This window comes from Gobio gobio (genome assembly GCF_949357685.1).
Source record: "Gobio gobio genome assembly, chromosome: 3".
Lineage (NCBI taxonomy): Eukaryota > Metazoa > Chordata > Actinopteri > Cypriniformes > Gobionidae > Gobio > Gobio gobio.
The window spans coordinates 66,201,144-66,220,910 of NC_137099.1; the positions used below are offsets into that span (position 1 = coordinate 66,201,144).

General features: G+C 40.7%; 1 protein-coding gene across 2 annotated transcripts in view; it reads right to left on the reverse strand.

Annotated features, from left to right (window-relative positions):
* Window positions 1–833: 833 nt before the first annotated feature.
* Window positions 834–19,767, reverse strand: part of LOC307123799 (deoxynucleoside triphosphate triphosphohydrolase SAMHD1-like) — a 30,197-nt gene continuing 11,263 nt past the window's right edge. The window contains exons 6-16 of one of the 2 annotated variants that reach the window (XM_079812518.1): window positions 10,794–10,825; window positions 10,546–10,695; window positions 6,102–6,202; window positions 5,907–6,015; window positions 2,767–2,858; window positions 2,495–2,607; window positions 2,083–2,219; window positions 1,911–2,003; window positions 1,739–1,843; window positions 1,357–1,552; window positions 834–1,059 (exon numbers count right to left, since the gene is read on the reverse strand). In XM_079812518.1, coding sequence (XP_079668644.1) covers window positions 1,388–1,552; window positions 1,739–1,843; window positions 1,911–2,003; window positions 2,083–2,219; window positions 2,495–2,607; window positions 2,767–2,858; window positions 5,907–6,015; window positions 6,102–6,202; window positions 10,546–10,695; window positions 10,794–10,825 — 1,097 coding nt within the window. In that variant the 3' untranslated portion in view covers window positions 834–1,059; window positions 1,357–1,387. Of the gene's footprint in view, window positions 1,060–1,176; window positions 1,553–1,738; window positions 1,844–1,910; window positions 2,004–2,082; window positions 2,220–2,494; window positions 2,608–2,766; window positions 2,859–5,906; window positions 6,016–6,101; window positions 6,203–10,545; window positions 10,696–10,793; window positions 10,826–19,767 lie in introns of both variants that reach the window. The other variant, XR_013816210.1, reaches the window with a different exon arrangement.

Consider the following 19,767-nt stretch of genomic DNA (forward strand, 5'->3'; position numbering starts at 1 on the left):
GTCCATTATGTCACATTTTCCGGTCTTCTCCTCCGACCCCTGTCTGTCTCATGCTTTGATTTATGATGGGCAGCATATATCTGCTGCAAATGCGACCTGTTCCCCTCTGTCTCATACACACATGCATATAACATGCTGTATGTTAAACGCACTGCAACGCACCCCCGTCCCTAGGAAGGCTGAACAAAGTGGACCTGCAATCTGGATGAAAATAACAGCGTGTCGTCGGCATTGCGGCAACAACACTCCAGCCTACTAACTATACCACAACCACGGAGCTGCGGGGAAGCAGCGATAGAAAATGGCCTCGACCCCCTTATTTAATATTCTCGGAGGAGGGGTTTATGTAAATATTGGGGCTGGTGATGTCAGCAACCCTGGAGGAATGTCTAGTAGTCGCCTACTGGCCGTTTGCTGTAGTTCTTAGAAACTGATTTCTTTAAAAGCAAATATCTCCCTTTGTTTTAAACTTTGAACGTTGTAACTTAGCAGATGTTGTTTATGCTCAAACAGCAACATTACACACTAGCTAAAGTTAGAAAAGTGAAATTGTGGTTTACCACCTCTTTAAAGACTTAAGATCATAAACAGTGTTTCACTCGCTTCCATCTGAAGACGCTGGTAAAATGGCGGCTTCTCGCACTGGTTTTGTCCATGTTATTAACGTGACGTACAAGCTCTTTAACGGCCGGGTTCCCTACCCAGCACCGCTGGGTTACAGATTAAACATGACCTTCAGCCTAAACTGAGCTAAATCAACCCAGCGTCCTTACCCAAAAGTCTCAACCCATTTTTGTATACACTGTTACGGAACAGAGACTCACAACAAGGATGGTAATGATGTGAAACAGCTTTACTTAATTCAGAAGGTAATGGGAACTAACAGGTGAGTAGATCTGATGTTGAGGAATGCAGACAAATGGTGAATGGGAATACTAACAGTCCTTTTGCGTTGCAGATGGAAGAGGAGCTTGTGTATGGTGTGGAAGATTACAGCTGAAGCACACACCTTGGCAGGGAGACTGGTGAGTTTCTGGAACTCGGAGTTGACATTGGACACTGGAGACATGGAAGATCAGGAAGACGATGGAGAGACACAGAGGATCAGGAAAGAGGATGGAGACACGTAACATACACTTGTAAAAAGCAAGTGCTCACAAGTAGATGAGTCTGTACTCAAACAAGACAAGACAATGTAACAGAGTGAGGAGTGTGCTGATATGCTGCCTGTAGTGATGTGGGGATGAGGTGGAGGGTGATTAATACTCTGGTGATCATGACTGGGTGATTGCTGACTGTGAGCAGTTGAGCAGAAGAAGGGATGATGAAAAATGCAGCTGTGACCGTGACATTTACCTTTAACTGAAACTGTTTTTAATTCAGCTGCCTAGGGGAGTCCAAAATTGTCTGCACACCAGATCTGAAAGCACTTCTCAGCCTCTTCCACCTTCTTCTTCTCCTCCATCTTATCTTCAGCCGTCTGATCATCAGTTCTTCTGTAATAAACTCTCACAAGCTCTTCATTGAACCTCTTTGGCAGGAAACTGGACAGCTGTCAAAACAAGACAAATATCACACAATGAGTTTTATAAAGATCATGGAGTAAACCTCACTGAGCCCAACACTGAAAAAAGTTTCAAGCTCCAGTCCAAATTGTTTACCAAAAGTGCATTGGTAAGGAATAAATGACACTCATTTTTTAAAATTCTGCAATGGGAGATAAAACTTTCATGAGAACCTGATAATCTTTAATGGTAGAAGCTTGATTGGGTTTCCTCTTGCTGTAGAAATAGACGTAATCAATAGGGTTTTTGTCCTTCATGCCGTGATCCAGATCAACCACCTGAGTAAGAATTGAAATAGTGAAGATATGAAGGCAAAGGTGAATATAAGCGTGGTATATAACTCACATAAACTGGTAAATCTCCAATGTTCAGGCAAACAGCAGGGTCTGTAGGTTTGTACTTCTGCACTGCGGCTTTCCATGTTTCTGTCAGCTCTTCCTGAATTTACAGTTTTAGAAGGTTAGTCAGTTATAGAGGGTAAATCAAACTACATTGTGTTTTTCAGTTTCTGTCCAACCTTTGTTTTGTTTTCCTCAGTAAGACGAGCTTCTCCCACAAACTTTGGCAGTTTTCTTCTGACGATCTTGTCCAGGATGTCTCTGGATTTCTTCAGGTTCTCAGCAGTGGAGGACGAGATCTGCTCAAAAATCTCATCTGACACAAGATTCATTATCATTAACTAAAATAGACTTTTCTGACAATGTAGTGTAAAAGTATTATCAAATAACTTTTTGCCGTTACATTGTTTTTGGCGGAGCATGGCGGAAAAATGAAAGCTCATTTATTTGAACCTTATTTATTTAAATTAATTGTTTAACAACCCTTTTGAGTACAGGTCCCCAAAACCAGAAGTGCTACTCATATTATATAATGTGGCAGACTTGTTTGGAAGGTGTATACATTTTTGAGTTTTTCTGCTTTCAGCTCACCTGTGAGTTTGCTGTATTCCTCTGCTGTCTTTATGGCTTCAGAAATCTTCAGCATATCTTCAGGTTTCCCTTCATGAAGGTCACGATCAGCTAGTACGAGCGCTTCTGAAAGCCTAAAACACAGAAAAACATATGAGTTAGTGTTTCAAACATGTATAAAGAGCGCAGTCAACTGAATGCTGATTTTTTGTAATGTCCTTTATATGAAGAATAAGTGAGGCAGGAGGTTTAATTTTGTGTGATCTCACATCGACTCAAACAGAGAGACTCACATGACTTCAATGATGTTGCAGATCTTGTGCTGGTAGGCCTGGCGATGGAGAGTGTATCGGGTGCGAAACATGTCATAAACATTATCTGCTTCCTGTTAGACACACAAACACCAGAGCGTCATAGATCCAGTTCCCATAATGCAGTGTTCACATTCAAGAATTTTAAATGTCATTTTGACCTGAAAATTTAAAGCAGAGAATAAAACTACAAAAGAGATTTAACGACTGAAACAAACCAGACACAATTATTTGTTACATTTAACTATATCACCGTTCAGGTCTATCCTAAGAGATTTGAATTCTTCCAGACTTAAAAGAGAGAGGCACAGATCCGTCTCTCTCTCTCTCTCTCTCTCTCTCTCTCTCTCTCTCTCTCTCTCAACTGATGACCAACACACATCTGCTGGCTCCCACCAAGCCAGGTGCGTGTGTGGGACCGGAAACCTGATCTGACCACACGGTCGCGATCCAGGCAGGCCCAACACCAAGCCATGTGCAATATCTTGACCACGACTGAGTCGAAATAACGGTGCAAGTTCATCAAATCTTCTTCAGTCAATGCAGAAGAAAACAATTACAACTTCAACACCAAGACTTTCACCTGTGATTGTACATCGGATACTCTTCAACCTCTCAGGCAAATGCAAGTAACGTACGATATACTAAATCGATGTCCAGTTAGTCAAAGCTGTGAACCTCTTGGTTCAAACAAAGGAGCTTGCAGTCATAACTGAAGGTTCTCCCAGGTGTTTTTCATAGCTTCATTCCTCTGTTCTGATCAGGTTCTTCAACCACTTTCACTTTCCATTCTACCCCATATGTGTGATCTTGTGTGTGTGTGTGTGTGTGTGTGTGTGTGTGTGTGTGTGTGTGTGTGTGTGTGTGTGTGTGTGTGTGTGTGTGTGTGTGTGTGTGTGTGTGTGTCTGTGTGTGTGTGTTTATTTTATTTTAGTTGTTGTTCATGATTTAGTTAATTAAACTTGTACGTTTGGTTCTGCCACCCTGCCTGCAAACAAATTTTCACTTAAATGATCGATTTTGCTACACACTCTAAGCGCTGTAAATGCAAAGGAAGGATTATTTTTCTGTATTCATGAAAAATACCCTTCACTTCCCACTGAGGAAAGCTATGTCCAAAATACGTCTTTTCAATGTCTTTGCCCCTAGAGGCGTACGTTGAAAAGATGTCCACTGAGGAGCCAGAATGAAAGATTTTATGACGTCTGTTTTTGACGTGTTCTACATTTGTAATTGCAAAGAAACTCACAGACAGTGTGTGTTTGTCCAGAAATCATGAAAATAAAAGAAACTTAGCTCACACCTTTAGACACTTTAGACAACTTAGCATCTGTAATTCACACATCTTTGGATCGTGAAAGAATCGTGGGATTCAATCCAGGATCTTCTTGCTGTGAGGAGACAGTGTTTCCCACTGAGACACTGGTGCTGCCCTTAATCACAGACAGAAGACACACTTTGACTATTTCTGTCAGACGTCTACAGAAGCTCTTACTGGGAATTAACAGAGCTTTAGATGTTGATGTTTATGTTTCATTTGAAGTCACCATTGTGGTGGGAAGCGTTTGCTTTAGTTGGGCTCTTGGTTCCCGTATTTGAGTTAGTTTTTCTTTGGATGTTATAACTCTGTGTGTGAGAAACACAATAGTTGTGGCTGAGGAAGCAAAGATAAAGTGACTTCAGGTGTTGTCAGCTCCTTGTTGATGACTAAATCAGCAGATGTCTAGAATCTGATGTTGTGCTTTTGAGTTTTGTGTGCTTGTTTGGCTAGAAATCATTTGTTTATAGCCTCAATAACTTTTTAAATCCACTGTATTGGGACCAGTAGCAATAAAATAATCACTTATGCTGAAAGATAAAAAAGAATGTGCACATTGTTTTGAGAAAATATTTCACATAGTCACACACAGACATCAAGATTTTGCATATGATTCACAACAACGGTGACAATCAAAACAAAAAAAACTTCATGCTGCAATGCATGATGGGTAGCTTCATAGTCATGCTTGATTGTCACCGTTATTGTGAAGCATAGGCAAAATCTTGATCTCTGTGTGTGACTATGTGAAATATCTGCTCAAAACGTTGTTTGTACATACTGTTTTATCATCCTTCAGGATAAATTATAATGTTAATGCTATTGGTGCCAATGCAGAAGATTCACAAGTTTATAGTGGCTTTAAACAAATGACTATTGTTCCAAATAAGCACACAAAACTAAAAACACAACATTAGCTGCTTGCTTTCTGATGATTTAGTCATCAACAAGGAGTTGACAACTCCTGATGTCACTTTATCTTTGCTTTCTCAGCCACAACTATTGTGTTTCTCACAAACACACAGTTATAACATCCAAAGAAAAGCTACTACAAATACAGGGACCAAGAGCCCAACTAAAGCAAACGCTTCCCACCACAATGGTGACTTCAAATTAACCATAAAAATCAACATCTAAAGCTCTGTTAATTCTCAGTAAGAGCTTCTGTAGACGTCTGACAGAAATAGTCAAAGTGTGTCTTATGTCTGTGATTAAGGGCAGCACCAGTGTCTCAGTGGGAAACACTGTCTCCTCACAGCAAGAAGATCCTGGATTGAATCCCACGATTCTCTCACGATCCAAAGATGTGTGAATTACAGATTTCTGGACAAACACACACTGTCTGTGAGTTGCTTTGCAATTCCAAATGGAAAATATGTCCACAATTTGAACTAGTTTTTAACCTTGAGGTTCCATGAACGTCTATATCGGACGTGCAGAACACGTCAAAAACAGACGTCATAAAAACTTTCATTCTGGCTCCTCAGTGGACGTCTTTTCAACGTACGCCTCTAGTGGCAAAGACATTGAAAAGACGTCTATTGGACATAACTTTGCTCAGTGGGTTAGAATTAATTAATAATCAATCCTGAGAGTTCACAGGATGAACTGATTGATTGATTGTAATGTTAATGTAGCTGCATCAAGTTACTTTCATTAACTGATTCAAATATTCATGATGAATAATTATTAATATCTCCCCTTTGAGCTAACTCGCTACATAGAGTAGATGATTCTTGAGTATACTCAGTATGCCATATTCAGTATGTGTGTGATTGGTTAGTAGTGTAATTGTCTTGTGCACCTTGTCTCTGAAGCAGATGTGATTTCTCCCGTTCACTTCACAGACTCGAGCGAACTTCAGCAGACGATGATGGTCAAAGCTGTTTCGAATGCCGAGGTGATGACAGTCTCTGTGAGATTTAAATATCATATATATATATATATATAATAACATTAAATATGTAAATCAAACTTCAAAATGTCTAATAATAATTACCGTGCAAAATAGTCCCATTTGTCCACATCAATGCCGTTCTGTTTATTTGCCACAATCTCATACAGGAAGGATTTGTCTTCAGTTCTGCCCTTGTATGTCCACTGAAAAGTAAAGCAAAGGCTGTAAGTAAATCAGACTTCATTCATGCTAACACATCACAAACAGCCGAAGTATCAGTATAAACAGCTGGAGTATCAGTATGAACAGCTGGAGTATCAGTATAAACAGCTGGAGTATCAGTATGAACAGCTGGAGTATCAGTATGAACAGCTGGAGTATCAGTATAAACAGCTGGAGTATCAGTATAAACAGCTGGAGTATCAGTATAAACAGCTGGAGTATCAGTATAAACAGCTGGAATATCAGTATAAACAGCTGGAGTATCAGTATGAACAGCTGGAGTATCAGTATGATCAGCTGGAGTATCAGTATAAACAGCTGGAGTATCAGTATAAACAGCTGGAATATCAGTATAAACAGCTGGAGCATCAGTATAAACAGCTGGAGTATCAGTATAAATAGCTCGAATATCAGTATGAACAGCTGGAGTAGTAGTATGAACAGCTGGAGTAGCAGTATAAACAGCTGGAGTATCAGTATGAACAGATGGAGTAGCAGTATGAACAGCTGGAGTATCAGTATGAACAGCTGGAATATCAGTATAAACAGCTGGAGTATCAGTATGAACAGCTGGAGCATCAGTATGAACAGCTGGAGCATCAGTATGATCAGCTGGAGTATCAGTATAAACAGCTGGAGTATCAGTATGAACAGCTGGAGCATCAGTATGAACAGCTGGAGCATCAGTATGATCAGCTGGAGTATCAGTATAAACAGCTGGAGTATCAGTATGAACAGCTGGAGCATCAGTATAAACAGCTGGAGTATCAGTATGAACAGCTGGAGTATCAGTATGAACAGCTGGAGTATCAGTATGAACAGCTGGAATATCAGTATAAACAGCTGGAGTATCAGTATGAACAGCTGGAGCATCAGTATGAACAGCTGGAGCATCAGTATGATCAGCTGGAGTATCAGTATAAACAGCTGGAGTATCAGTATGAACAGCTGGAGTATCAGTATAAACAGCTGGAGTATCAGTATGAACAGCTGGATTATCAGTATGAACAGCTGGAATATCAGTATGAACAGCTGGAGTATCAGTATGAACAGCTGGAGTATCAGTATAAACAGCTGGAGTATCAGTATGAACAGCTGGATTATCAGTATGAACAGCTGGAGTATCAGTATGAACAGCTGGAGTATCAGTATAAACAGCTGGAGTATCAGCATGAACAGCTGGAGTATCAGTATAAACAGCTGGAGTATCAGTATGAACAGCTGGAGTATCAGTATGAACAGCTGGAGTATCAGTATGGACAGCTGGAGTATCAGTATGAACAGCTGGAGCATCAGTATGAACAGCTGGAGTATCAGTATGAACAGCTGGAGTATCAGTATGAAAAGCTGGAGTATCAGTATAAACAGCTGGAGTATCAGTATTAACAGCTGGAGTATCAGTATGAACAGCTGGAGTATCAGTATGAACAGCTGGAATATCAGTATGAACAGCTGGAGTATCAGTATGAACAGCTGGAGCATCAGTATAAACAGCTGGAAGATCAGTATGAACAGCTGGAGCATCAGTATGAACAGCTGGAGCATCAGTATAAACAGCTGGAGTATCAGTATGAACAGCTGGAGCATCAGTATAAACAGCTGGAGTATCAGTATAAACAGCTGGAATATCAGTATGAACAGCTGGAGTATCAGTATGAACAGCTGGAGCATCAGTATAAACAGCTGGAGTATCAGTATAAACAGCTGGAATGTCAGTATGAACAGCTGGAGTATCAGTATGAACAGCTGGAGTATCAGTATGAACAGCTGGAGTATCAGTATGAACAGCTGGAGTATCAGTATGAACAGCTGGAGTATCAGTATGAACAGCTGGAGTATCAGTATGATCAGCTGGAGTATCAGTATACACAGCTGGAGTATCAGTATGAACAGCTGGAGTATCAGTATAAACAGCTGCTGGAGTATCAGTATGAACAGCTGGAGTATCAGTATGAACAGCTGGAGTATCAGTATAAACAGCTGCTGGAGTATCAGTATGAACAGCTGGAGTATCAGTATGAACAGCTGGAGTATCATTATAAACAGCTGGAATATCAGTATGAACAGCTGGAGTATCAGTATAAACAGCTGGAGTATCAGTATACACAGCTGGAGTATCAGTATGAACAGCTGGAGTATCAGTATAAACAGCTGGAGTATCAGTATGAACAGCTGGAGTATCAGTATGAACAGCTGGAGTATCAGTATGAACAGCTGGAGTATCAGTATAAACAGCTGGAGTATCAGTATGAACAGCTGGAGTATCAGTATAAACAGCTGGAGTATCAGTATGATCAGCTGGAGTATCAGTATGATCAGCTGGAGTATCAGTATGAACAGCTGGAGTATCAGTATGAACAGCTGGAGTATCAGTGTGATCAGCTGGAGCATCAGTATGATCAGCTGGAGTATCAGTATGAACAGCTGGAGTATCAGTATGAACAGCTGGAGTATCAGTATAAACAGCTGGAGTATCAGTATAAACAGCTGGAGTATCAGTATGAACAGCTGGAGCATCAGTATAAACAGCTGGAGTATCAGTATGAACAGCTGGAGTATCAGTATGAATAGCTGGAGTATCAGTATAAACAGCTGGAGTATCAGTATGAACAGCTGGAGTATCAGTATGATCATCTGGAGTATCACCATGAACAGCTGGAGTATCAGTATAAACAGCTGGAGTATCAGTATGAACAGCTGGAGCATCAGTATGAACAGCTGGAGTATCAGTATGAACAGCTGGAGTATCAGTATAAACAGCTGGAGTATCAGTATGAACAGCTGGAGTATCAGTATGAACAGCTGGAGTATCAGTATGATCAGCTGGAGTATCAGTATGAACAGCTGGAGTATCAGTATGAACAGCTGGAGTATCAGTATGAACAGCTGGAGTATCAGTTTGATCAGCTGGAGTATCAGTATGAACAGCTGGAGCATCAGTATGAACAGCTGGAGTATCAGTATGAACAGCTGGAGTATCAGTATGAACAGCTGGAGTATCAGTTTGATCAGCTGGAGTATCAGTATTAACAGCTGGAGTATCAGTATAAACAGCTGGAGTATCAGTATGATCAGCTGGAGCATCAGTATGAACAGCTGGAGTATCAGTATGAACAGCTGGAGTATCAGTATGAACAGCTGGAGTATCAGTATGAACAGCTGGAGTATCAGTATAAACAGCTGGAGTATCAGTATGAACAGCTGGAGTATCAGTATGAACAGCTGGAGTATCAGTATGAACAGCTGGAGTATCAGTATAAACAGCTGCTGGAGTATCAGTATGAACAGCTGGAGTATCAGTATGAACAGCTGGAGTATCATTATAAACAGCTGGAGTATCAGTATGAACAGCTGGAGTATCAGTATGAACAGCTGGAGTATCAGTATAAACAGCTGCTGGAGTATCAGTATGAACAGCTGGAGTATCAGTATGAACAGCTGGAGTATCATTATAAACAGCTGGAGTATCAGTATAAACAGCTGGAGTATCAGTATGAACAGCTGGAGTATCAGTATAAACAGCTGGAGTATCAGTATGAACAGCTGGAGTATCAGTATGAACAGCTGGAGTATCAGTATGAACAGCTGGAGTATCAGTATAAACAGCTGCTGGAGTATCAGTATGAACAGCTGGAGTATCAGTATGAACAGCTGGAGTATCATTATAAACAGCTGGAGTATCAGTATGAACAGCTGGAGCATCAGTATGAACAGCTGGAGTATCAGTATGAACAGCTGGAGTATCAGTATGAACAGCTGGAGTATCAGTATGAACAGCTGGAGTATCAGTATAAACAGCTGGAGTATCAGTATGAACAGCTGGAGTATCAGTATGAACAGCTGGAGTATCAGTATGAACAGGTGGAGCATCAGTATGAACAGCTGGAGTATCAGTATGAACAGCTGGAGTATCAGTATGAACAGCTGGAGTATCAGTATAAACAGCTGCTGGAGTATCAGTATGAACAGCTGGAGTATCAGTATGAACAGCTGGAGTATCATTATAAACAGCTGGAATATCAGTATGAACAGCTGGAGTATCAGTATAAACAGCTGGAGTATCAGTATAAACAGCTGGAGTATCAGTATGAACAGCTGGAGTATCAGTATAAACAGCTGGAGTATCAGTATGAACAGCTGGAGTATCAGTATGAACAGCTGGAGTATCAGTATAAACAGCTGGAGTATCAGTATAAACAGCTGGAGTATCAGTATGAACAGCTGGAGCATCAGTATGAACAGCTGGAGTATCAGTATAAACAGCTGGAGTATCAGTATGAACAGCTGGAGCATCAGTATGAACAGCTGGAGTATCAGTATGTACCTCATCAACTGAAGCTTTTGCCCCTTCGATTAACTCTTTAATGAAGTTGACATCTCTATTGTCCAGTCCGTGCTCTTTCAACACATTCTCATTCTCAGCCTTCAAATTCTTCACAATGTCATCAAACATCTGCACTGACATCTGCTCGTGCTGCAGTAAAGACACAAAACATAAATAAATAGAGCTGAGATAATAAATAAATATGTTTAAGAGTTTTAAGAGTGTGTGAGCAATGTGTTCGTTCTCACCTTCCACTTTTCAGGAATGTCATCAGGCAAGCCTAAGAAAAAGAAGCAGGTCTAATGTGGATTGTAAGTCATGTTATGCACATTAACAAACTCTTTCAGGTTAATTTACAAAATGTAACAATAGTCCTATATGGATGGGACTACACAGGAAAATCCCCAGTGTTAAATGTAATATATGTGTCCACACTGCATGGTTTTAAAATAACACTGAAGCAGTGTTGAAGTTAATTAGATAATTATGTAATTAAGTGATAATTGACCACTAATAGTTACACCTGATGTTAATAAACCGAATCATTGAAGGAAAGAGAAACAACAAGAAAAGAAAAAAGAGAGAAATAACTGACTTTCAGCCATTACACATTATTACACTTAATATTAACCAGTTTGACTTTCTTTCTGTCAAACATTTTCAAAAGTTCTTATTGAGAATTATTAGAGGTTTAGATGTTTATGTCTGAAGTCATCATGATGGTTATCAGTGTTTACTTTATTTGGACTCGAGACTTTCGACTTTTTTAGTTTCCAACCTAACGCAAATAGAGTATCAAAATCAGTTCTACCACGTCTAGTTGGACGCTTGAACATTTTGAATTAATTCACGCGTCCACAGCGAATTGGACATGCGTAAAAATCGAGCATTTGAAGCGAAATAGACACTCAGGAGAAATATGTCATAAAACACCACTTTGCCTTTTTTCATTTGAATTAAAAATATATATAAAACATTAATAGCCACACAAATGTGGTTCAGGCAACTCCAATATTATCTTCACTGCATGTATATTTAAATATCCATTTAAATAAGTTGTGAAACTTCTCTAGTTCAGATTTTTCAACTCGGGCGTCAGACGCAGATTCGCTTCAAACGCGTGAATGCACAAAAACACGAATGAGGCGGAATCGCATCTATTGCGCCGCAGGACCTCCAGATGCGCGTCAACGCGCCTTTCCTTTGACTTAACATTGAAATCACTCGCTCCTGACGCTCTATTTGCATTTGGTGTGAACGCAGCATTACAATACGGTTCACTCGTAGTGCTTCCTTAAACTCCTTTTTCTCTAAATACTGAAGCCTGATTGAATCACTCAGTGAAACTGCATGAACCTATGGTGCTGCAGCCCACCATAATATTCAGAATCTTTTGACTGAAAAGCGGCAAGCACCAAGTCATGCAGCGCGGTAGCATGGCTGTCTATGCAATACTCGTTTTATGTTATCTCAGGGAGCCGAGGTTACTTCAGTAACCAAGCATGTTCCCTATCGATACGGTTCACTTGTATTGCGTCCTTATACATGTTGCACAGTAAATTCCCCTGTGTTGAATTATCACCGCTCAGTGTTCATATGGGAACCACCAGCAGGTGTTAAATTAACATTGAAGCAGTGTTATGCTGCGTTCACACCAAACGCGAATAGAGCGTCTGGCGCGAGTGATTTCAATGTTAAGTCAATGGAAAGGCGCGTTGATGCGTGTCGGAAGGTCCCGCGGCGCGGAAGGCGCGTTTTGCGCGGCGCGAAGGACGCGAATCCGCCTCATTCGCGCGTCCAGTTCACGCGAATGACGCAAATTGGACACAAATTGAGCGTCTTGCGCGATACGCGCGTTACACACAAATGGTGTTGTTGTGCATTCACGCGTTTGAAGCAAATTCGCGTCTGACTCCCGAGTTGAAAAATTTGAACTTTGGCATCAATTCACGCCGCGTTAACCAATCAGGAGCCTGCTTGCTGCTGTGCCGTGGTAAAGTGACGTGTATGAGAAACCCTGCATAAATTAAAAATAGTACTATTGTGTCACAAAATGTAGTTTTAAGACTTTTTCAGGTGGGAATGTAGTTGTTTAAAGCTCAAATCTGTGGTTTATTTATAAAGAGAGCGCCTATTTAAAAAAAAATAATCTTGTGTTATTGGAGTTGTGAGATCCAGGGGATCACCGGGCAATCACTGCTCATAACCCCGGCGAAGGCAGCCTTTCCTCGGCCAGTCCTTCTGGCGTCTGCCGCTGGCTCTGATGTCCTGTAGTGGTTCGTTTTGTGTAGATCTAACGGCCGAGCTTTGCTCTCATGAATATATAATTTGTTGTCTGCCAAATCGTTTTGACTGAGGGCAAAGAGAAGTTTCATAACTTTATATTTTAAGGATATTTAAACATACATGCAGTGAAGATAATGTAGGAGTTGCCTGGACCACATTTGTGTGGCTATTCATGCTTAATATATATTTTTAATGAAAATGAAAAGAGGCAGAGTGGTGTTTTATGACATATTTCTCCTGGAGAGCCTTGAATGCGCGTCAATTTCGCTTCCAGCGCTCGATTTCTACGCGCGTCCAATTCGCCGCGGACGCGCGAATGCATTCAAAATGTTCGCGCGTGAAACTAGACGAACATTAGACGAACATTAGACGATTAGACGAACTAGACGAAACTAGACAAGGTAGACGCGATTTTGACGTTCTATTTGGTGTGCATGCAGCATTAGAGTTAATAAGATACTTTAGTGATTTATTGAGTGATGATTGTTTGATTATTAAAGACACCTGATGATAATGAGCAGAATCACTGACGTCCACTATCCAATTGGATAGCCTTTGCTTCAAGACCGGATTGCCGCCGAAGTATAGAAAAAGCTGCTCCTCAAAGCCTGAACCGGGCAGAGTAAGTACAACTCGTGCTCGTCCTGAGAAAGAGCGGGAAGAGCAAAGATAGTAATGACCTGTGCTCTGAAAGGAGTTGAGAGCACCGTAGGTACATACCGTAGGTTTGAGAACGACCTTGCAGTTGTTTGGCCCAAACTCAAGGCAGGATGTGCTCACAGAGAGTGCTTGCAGGTCACCCTCACACTTGACTGATGCTAGTACTAGAAGAAGAGCAGTTGTAGTGTCTGGAGTCTCTCTCTCATAGGATCAAAGGGATGAGTTGTTTTGAGGAACATCAGAGATGCTCTTCTCTTCCACAGCTCTGCATATAAAGTAAATCCCTGCTCCAATGGCTCCAACAAGTCTGAGTTAGATTGCACCACTGACTGGTTAATGACCAGCTAGAGTGTGACCAGAAGATACAATGATGGTCCTGTGATGCTGCGTTCACACCAAACGCGAATTGAGCGTCAAAATCGCGTCTACCGCGTCTAGTTTCACGCGCGTACATTTTGAATGCATTCGCGCGTCAGCAGAGAATTGGACGCGCGTAGAAATCGAGCGCTGGAAGCGAAATTGACGCGCGTTCAAGGCACTCCAGGAGAAATATGTCATAAAACACCACTCTGCCTCTTTTCATTTTCATTAAACATATATATTAAGCATTAATAGCCACACAAATGTGGTCCAGGCAACTCTACATTATCTTCACTGCATGTATGTTTAAATATCCTTAAAATATAAAGTTATGAAACTTCTCTTTGCCCTCAGTCAAAACGATTTGGCAGACAACAAATTATAGATTCATGAGAGCAAAGCTCGGCCGTTAGATCTACACAAAACGAACCACTACAGGACATCAGAGCCAGCGGCAGACGCCAGAAGGACTGGCCGAGGAAAGGCTGCCTTCGCTGGGGTTATGAGCAGTGATTGCCCGGTGATCGCCTGGATCTCACAACTCCAAAAACACAAGATTATTTTTTTTAAATAGGCGCTCTCTTTATAAATAAACCACAGATTTGAGCTTTAAACAACTACATTCCCACCTGAAAACGTCTTAAAACTACATTTTGTGACACAATAGTACTATTTTTAATTTATGCAGGGTTTCTCATACACGTCACTTTACCACGTGACAGCAGCGAGCAGGCTCCTGATTGGTTAACGCGGCGCGAATTGACGCCAAAGTTCAAATTTTTCAACTCGGGCGTCAGACGCGAATTCGCTTCAAACGCGTGAATGCACAAAAGCACCATTCGCGTGTAACGCGCGTATCGCGCAAGACGCTCAATTCGCGTCCAATTCGCGCCATTCGCGCGAACTGGACGCGCGAATGAAGCGGATTCGCGCCCTTCGCGCCGCGCGTAACGCGCCTTCCGCGCCGCGGGACCTCCAGACGCGCGTCAACGCGCCTTTCCATTGACTTAACATTGAAATCACTCGCGCCTGACGCTCAATTCGCGTTTGGTGTGAACGCAGCATGAGAGCTTCAATCAGATCCTAATCAGCCAGAACCTCTAACTAACCCCTAAGTTGAGAATGGCCGGGAGATGACCTCAACACGCACATACACAAACATTCCTCTTTCTTTAGCCTTTAATTAAACTATCCCAGAAATTACATATATGATGATTTCTTAAGTATATGCATGCTCCCTATATTTATTATGTTTGTGTGATGTAAAAGCCATCTTAAATACTCAAAATGGCTCTGTAAAGAAGATACACTGCTTTTATGCATTTAAACCAAGGCATGTTTGATGTCTAAAGGTTTCTCTTTCTTTGTCTTAGTCAATGGTGCAAAGTATATGATTATGAGATGTACCGTTAGTATGTTTAGTCCTTTTGGAGTGAAACGTTACTAATTCTGGCCTCCCACAAGAACATTCCATCGAGTAATAAAGTCAGAACAAAGAAATTCTCTCCCGCCTGAAATTCACAACAATGATTGGTCATCTCAGGGAAGATGGGCGTACACAGCAAAAACTCCAGTGTTAAATGAACTCTCCTGGGAGTATATGTGAGACCACACTCAAGAGTGTTAAAGTGTTAAAATACAAGTGTTAAAGTAATGCTGCGTTCCAGGCAGGTTTTTGAGCCCGTAAATTACAACTTCAAACCACAACTCACGACTTTGTAGTGTTCCAGGCAAAGTCACGCCAAACTGCCTAAACGCAAGGAATTGTGTGGTAGTTTGATGTAAACAAAGCATGTCGGACCGTACGGGGTGTATGCTCATTTACAATCATTTATATCGCCAAAGGTGCTTACTCCTTGTGGGAAACGGAGGAGAAAAACAGCGCAGACGGCAAGAAAAGCTGTTATACCTTTTATTTTACGTTATTTGTATATTTGTTTCATAAACGCTGCAACCGTAGGGGGCTGCCATTGTTGCTTCGCGGGCTATGTGACGTCAAAACTCGTAACTGGGAGTACATCGATCTAGTACGAGTTCACAGGTTTGGCTGCCGTTCCAGTCCACTTTCACAGGTAGAAGGTTGGAAAAACACGGGTTACGGGTTGCCTGGAACGCGGCATAACACTGAAGCAGTGTTAAAGTTAATGAGGTAATTAAGTGATTAATTGAGTGATGATTGGCCATTAGTGACGAACACCTGATGATAACCATCAGAATCGCCAAAGGAGAACGCCACAATTCTTAAGTCACCCTTATAGTGATAAGTGTTTGATTTCGTTTGGATCTTGACCCTTGACATTTAACACATTAGGTTTTGTTTAGTTTGCTCTAACAGCTAGAAAAGTAAAGAGTAAAAGATGATCAGCTGTTGTTAATTATGTTTTGATAGTCTTAAATGGAGCTGAATCATTGATTATAGCTTTATATCTGAGTTACATGTGTACACTGGCCTTGGGATTCCAAGGGATAAAATCAAGCATTTTCAACTTAATCCAAAGGTTTTCTTAAAAGTTGTTCTGATCAAAAAAGTAACCTCAATAAAAACATTTTCACAGACATCAAGAATCAGCCTGAGAATCTCAACAGTGGTGACCATCAAAAAGCATGTTGCGGTGCATTCTGGGAGTTTAAATTCTTCCATCGCTCCCATCATTCATTGCTGCATGAATAAATGATGAGTTTTACGAGTTGTTTGTCACCATTGTTGAGATTCCTACACTGATTCTTGATTTGCGTTTTTGTAATGTATTTGTATATACATAATATAATGTAATGTACAAAATGTATTTGTACATTTAATAAAAAAAAAAATTTTTTTATCAGAACAACTTTTAAGAAAACCTTAGAATTATATTGAAAATGCTGGATATTACGCTATAATCAACAAGAAAAACCCCAACTCAGAGACTAGGCTCTAAATGAGGTTCATGATTCAGGTCAAGTAATGACAAGTCAAACCATAACCAACACCAACACCAAGCAATAAGCTTTTGTCATTGTTTGTCTGGCTGTTACAACTCAGTTACAGCAACAAACTAAATATAATATAAAAATGTCAAGGGTCAAGATCAAAAGTAAAGAAAACACTGTTCACCATAATGGTTTTAGATTTTTCTCATGGTGATTCTGGTGATTCTGCTTGTTAACATCAGGTATCTTCAATAATGTCCAATCATCACTAAATTAATCACTTAATTATCTCATTAACTTAAAGTCCCTGTAAAGTCAAAACTAAACATGTGTTCTGAGTTCCTCACACCACAGATAAATGTGTTATTAACCACCCAGCCAAATTTGAATCATAAAAAAATCCGGGAAGTACATAAAATAGCTTATCAAAAACCTGAAAAAATGAGCAGCATTCTCTGCTCTCAAACGCTGGGGGTGTGTCCGCTGTCGGCGCCGAAACCACGCCCACTCGCAGGAAAGCGGCAGTAGCACACAAGACAACACTCACTGATCACGAGCGTCTATGATCACGACGCACCAGATGTCGGCGGGACGGGAGGATGAAGGCCTGGGCGGGGGATAGTCGGTTCTGCAGTGGATTATCAGTGAATCCCAGTTGTCTCCGGTGAAAGTTTGTAAAACGATCCGGTGTAAAGTCACTGCAAAGGCAGGTGTCGGTGATGATCCTCAGCTCTCCATCAAGGTTGCTGTTCACAAAATTAATCCACTTCTTCATCGCTTTTGTTTTGTAAGCTGTTATGTAAGTTGTTGACTATAGTAACTAACAGTACTAACAGTAACTCGCGATCGAACTGATGCGAATGTGCTCTAGTTATGATCGTGTTAGGGGAGGAGCCAGGCTCTGTGGCTCCAGTGCGTCATCGAGCCACCGTTTTAGCCCCGCCCAGAAAATCCTGAACACACACAGCAAAATCCCCAGTGTTAAATTAACACTCCTCAGTGTACATATGTGTCCACACTACAGGGTGTTAAAAGTAACACTTAAGAAGTGTTAAAGTTAATGAGATAAAAGTAATTAATTAAGTGATGATTGACCATTAGTGATGAGAAACACAAGAACTACAACTTCAGCCACAGCTTTAGATGCAATCCACTGAAGATAAAAAAGACATTAAATCTCTGAAGATCTCAGCAGAGGAGGATTAAACAACTCCACAAACAGCATTACCAGCTTCACACATTACTAACCAGACTGACTTTATTTCTGTCAGACGTCTACAGAAGCCCTTACTGAGGTTTAGATGTTGATGATTTATTGAAAATAATAGTTTTGTTTGACGGCACCATTATGGTGATTAGTGTTGCTTTAGTTGGGCACTTGACCCTTGACTTGTCAGCATTTTTTTTTTTCTCTGGCTGCTGTAGCTGTTTGTTACAGTGAGAACAGCAAAAGAAAATTGATGATGACAAGTTGATGACAGATTATGTTGTCTTGTTGTTGGTGATACAGTTGTTATCATCATATGGTGCCTTATTTGCTGAGAGTCATTGATTATAGTAGCCTTGTGACTCTACAGCAGGAGATCCAGCAGTGTTTTCGTCAGATAAACTGATCAATGTTTAAAATGTGTACAGTTTTACTGATTATAAACTATCTGGTTCTTTCCTGGAATCACAGTAATAAACAAAGTTAATAGTATATTGCTCAGACTCAGCCATAAGATCAGTGATTAAAATCACTATACAATGATCATATTCTTATCACTGAGCAGCCGACAGCATCTGATTGTGCTTCTCTTGCTTTTCTTGCCATAGCAAACTCAGTTACAGCAGCCAGAGAAACACTAACATTAAAATGTCATCAAACTGTCCAACTAAAGAAAACACTGGTCACCATGATGGTGACATTAAAAAAAGTTTCAACACAAAATCAAAACATTTTAAATTCTCAATAAGAGCTTCTGTAGTCGTCTGACAGAAATAAAGTCAGTCTGGTTAGTAATGTGTGAAACTGGTAATGCTGTTTGTGGGGTTGTTTAATCCTCCTCTGCTGAGATCTTCAGAGATTTAATGTCTTCTTTTATCTTCAGTTGATTTCATCTAAAGCTGTGGCTGAAGTCAATTGTAGTTCTTGTGTTTCTCATCTCTAATGGTCAATCATAACTTAATTAATCACTTAATTATCTCATTAACTTTAACACTTCTTAAGTGTTACTTTTAACACCCTGTAGTGTGGACACATATGTACACTGACGAGTGTTAATTTAACACTGGGGATTTTGCTGTGCAGCAACGGTGAAAAAGTGTTTAACGGTCTAACTTCTGAATTCAGTACTTCATAGCTCACAGTCTTTGTAATGTGTTTCAGCAATACATTTCTAACATTTATAATGTGTTTAGAAACAAATCTCAGAATTGCCTTTACAGGGACTTTAAACAAAATTCAGTGTTACTTTAACACTCTTATTTTAAAACTTTAACACTCTTGAGTATGGTCTCACATATACTCCCAGGAGAGTTAATTTAACACTGGAGTTTTTGCTGTGTAGGTTAATGGACTTTAAAGGACAGTAACACAAGCACATCTTCGCTCAGTCAACTTGCAAGGACTCCGACAAGACAAATTTTCTTTTCCTCCCATCAGCGCGGCTCACGGGCTTCGGCCGCGAGCCCGCGCAGCCCAGCCAAGCTGGTTGTTTCCTTTGAAGATCGACGCTCTTCGCGACATGGCCAGTGGCCGGCATCACTGCGCACGAGGAACCTTCTCAGGGCGGACAAGATGAACTTTCCCTTCCAAGACACTAGCTTCTAAACACCTTTAAATCTCCTGCGGACCGACTAAGCTCCGGAAGGACCAAACGGAGAGAGCGAACACTCTGAGAAATGCCAACGCACGCATCTTGCTTTACACAACACAAAGACACCATGCAAGTATCAATTCTATCAAAATTTAGATGTGTTTTAAGATTGTACCCTGTTTAAGGTGATAATGGTTCTTGCTGGCTC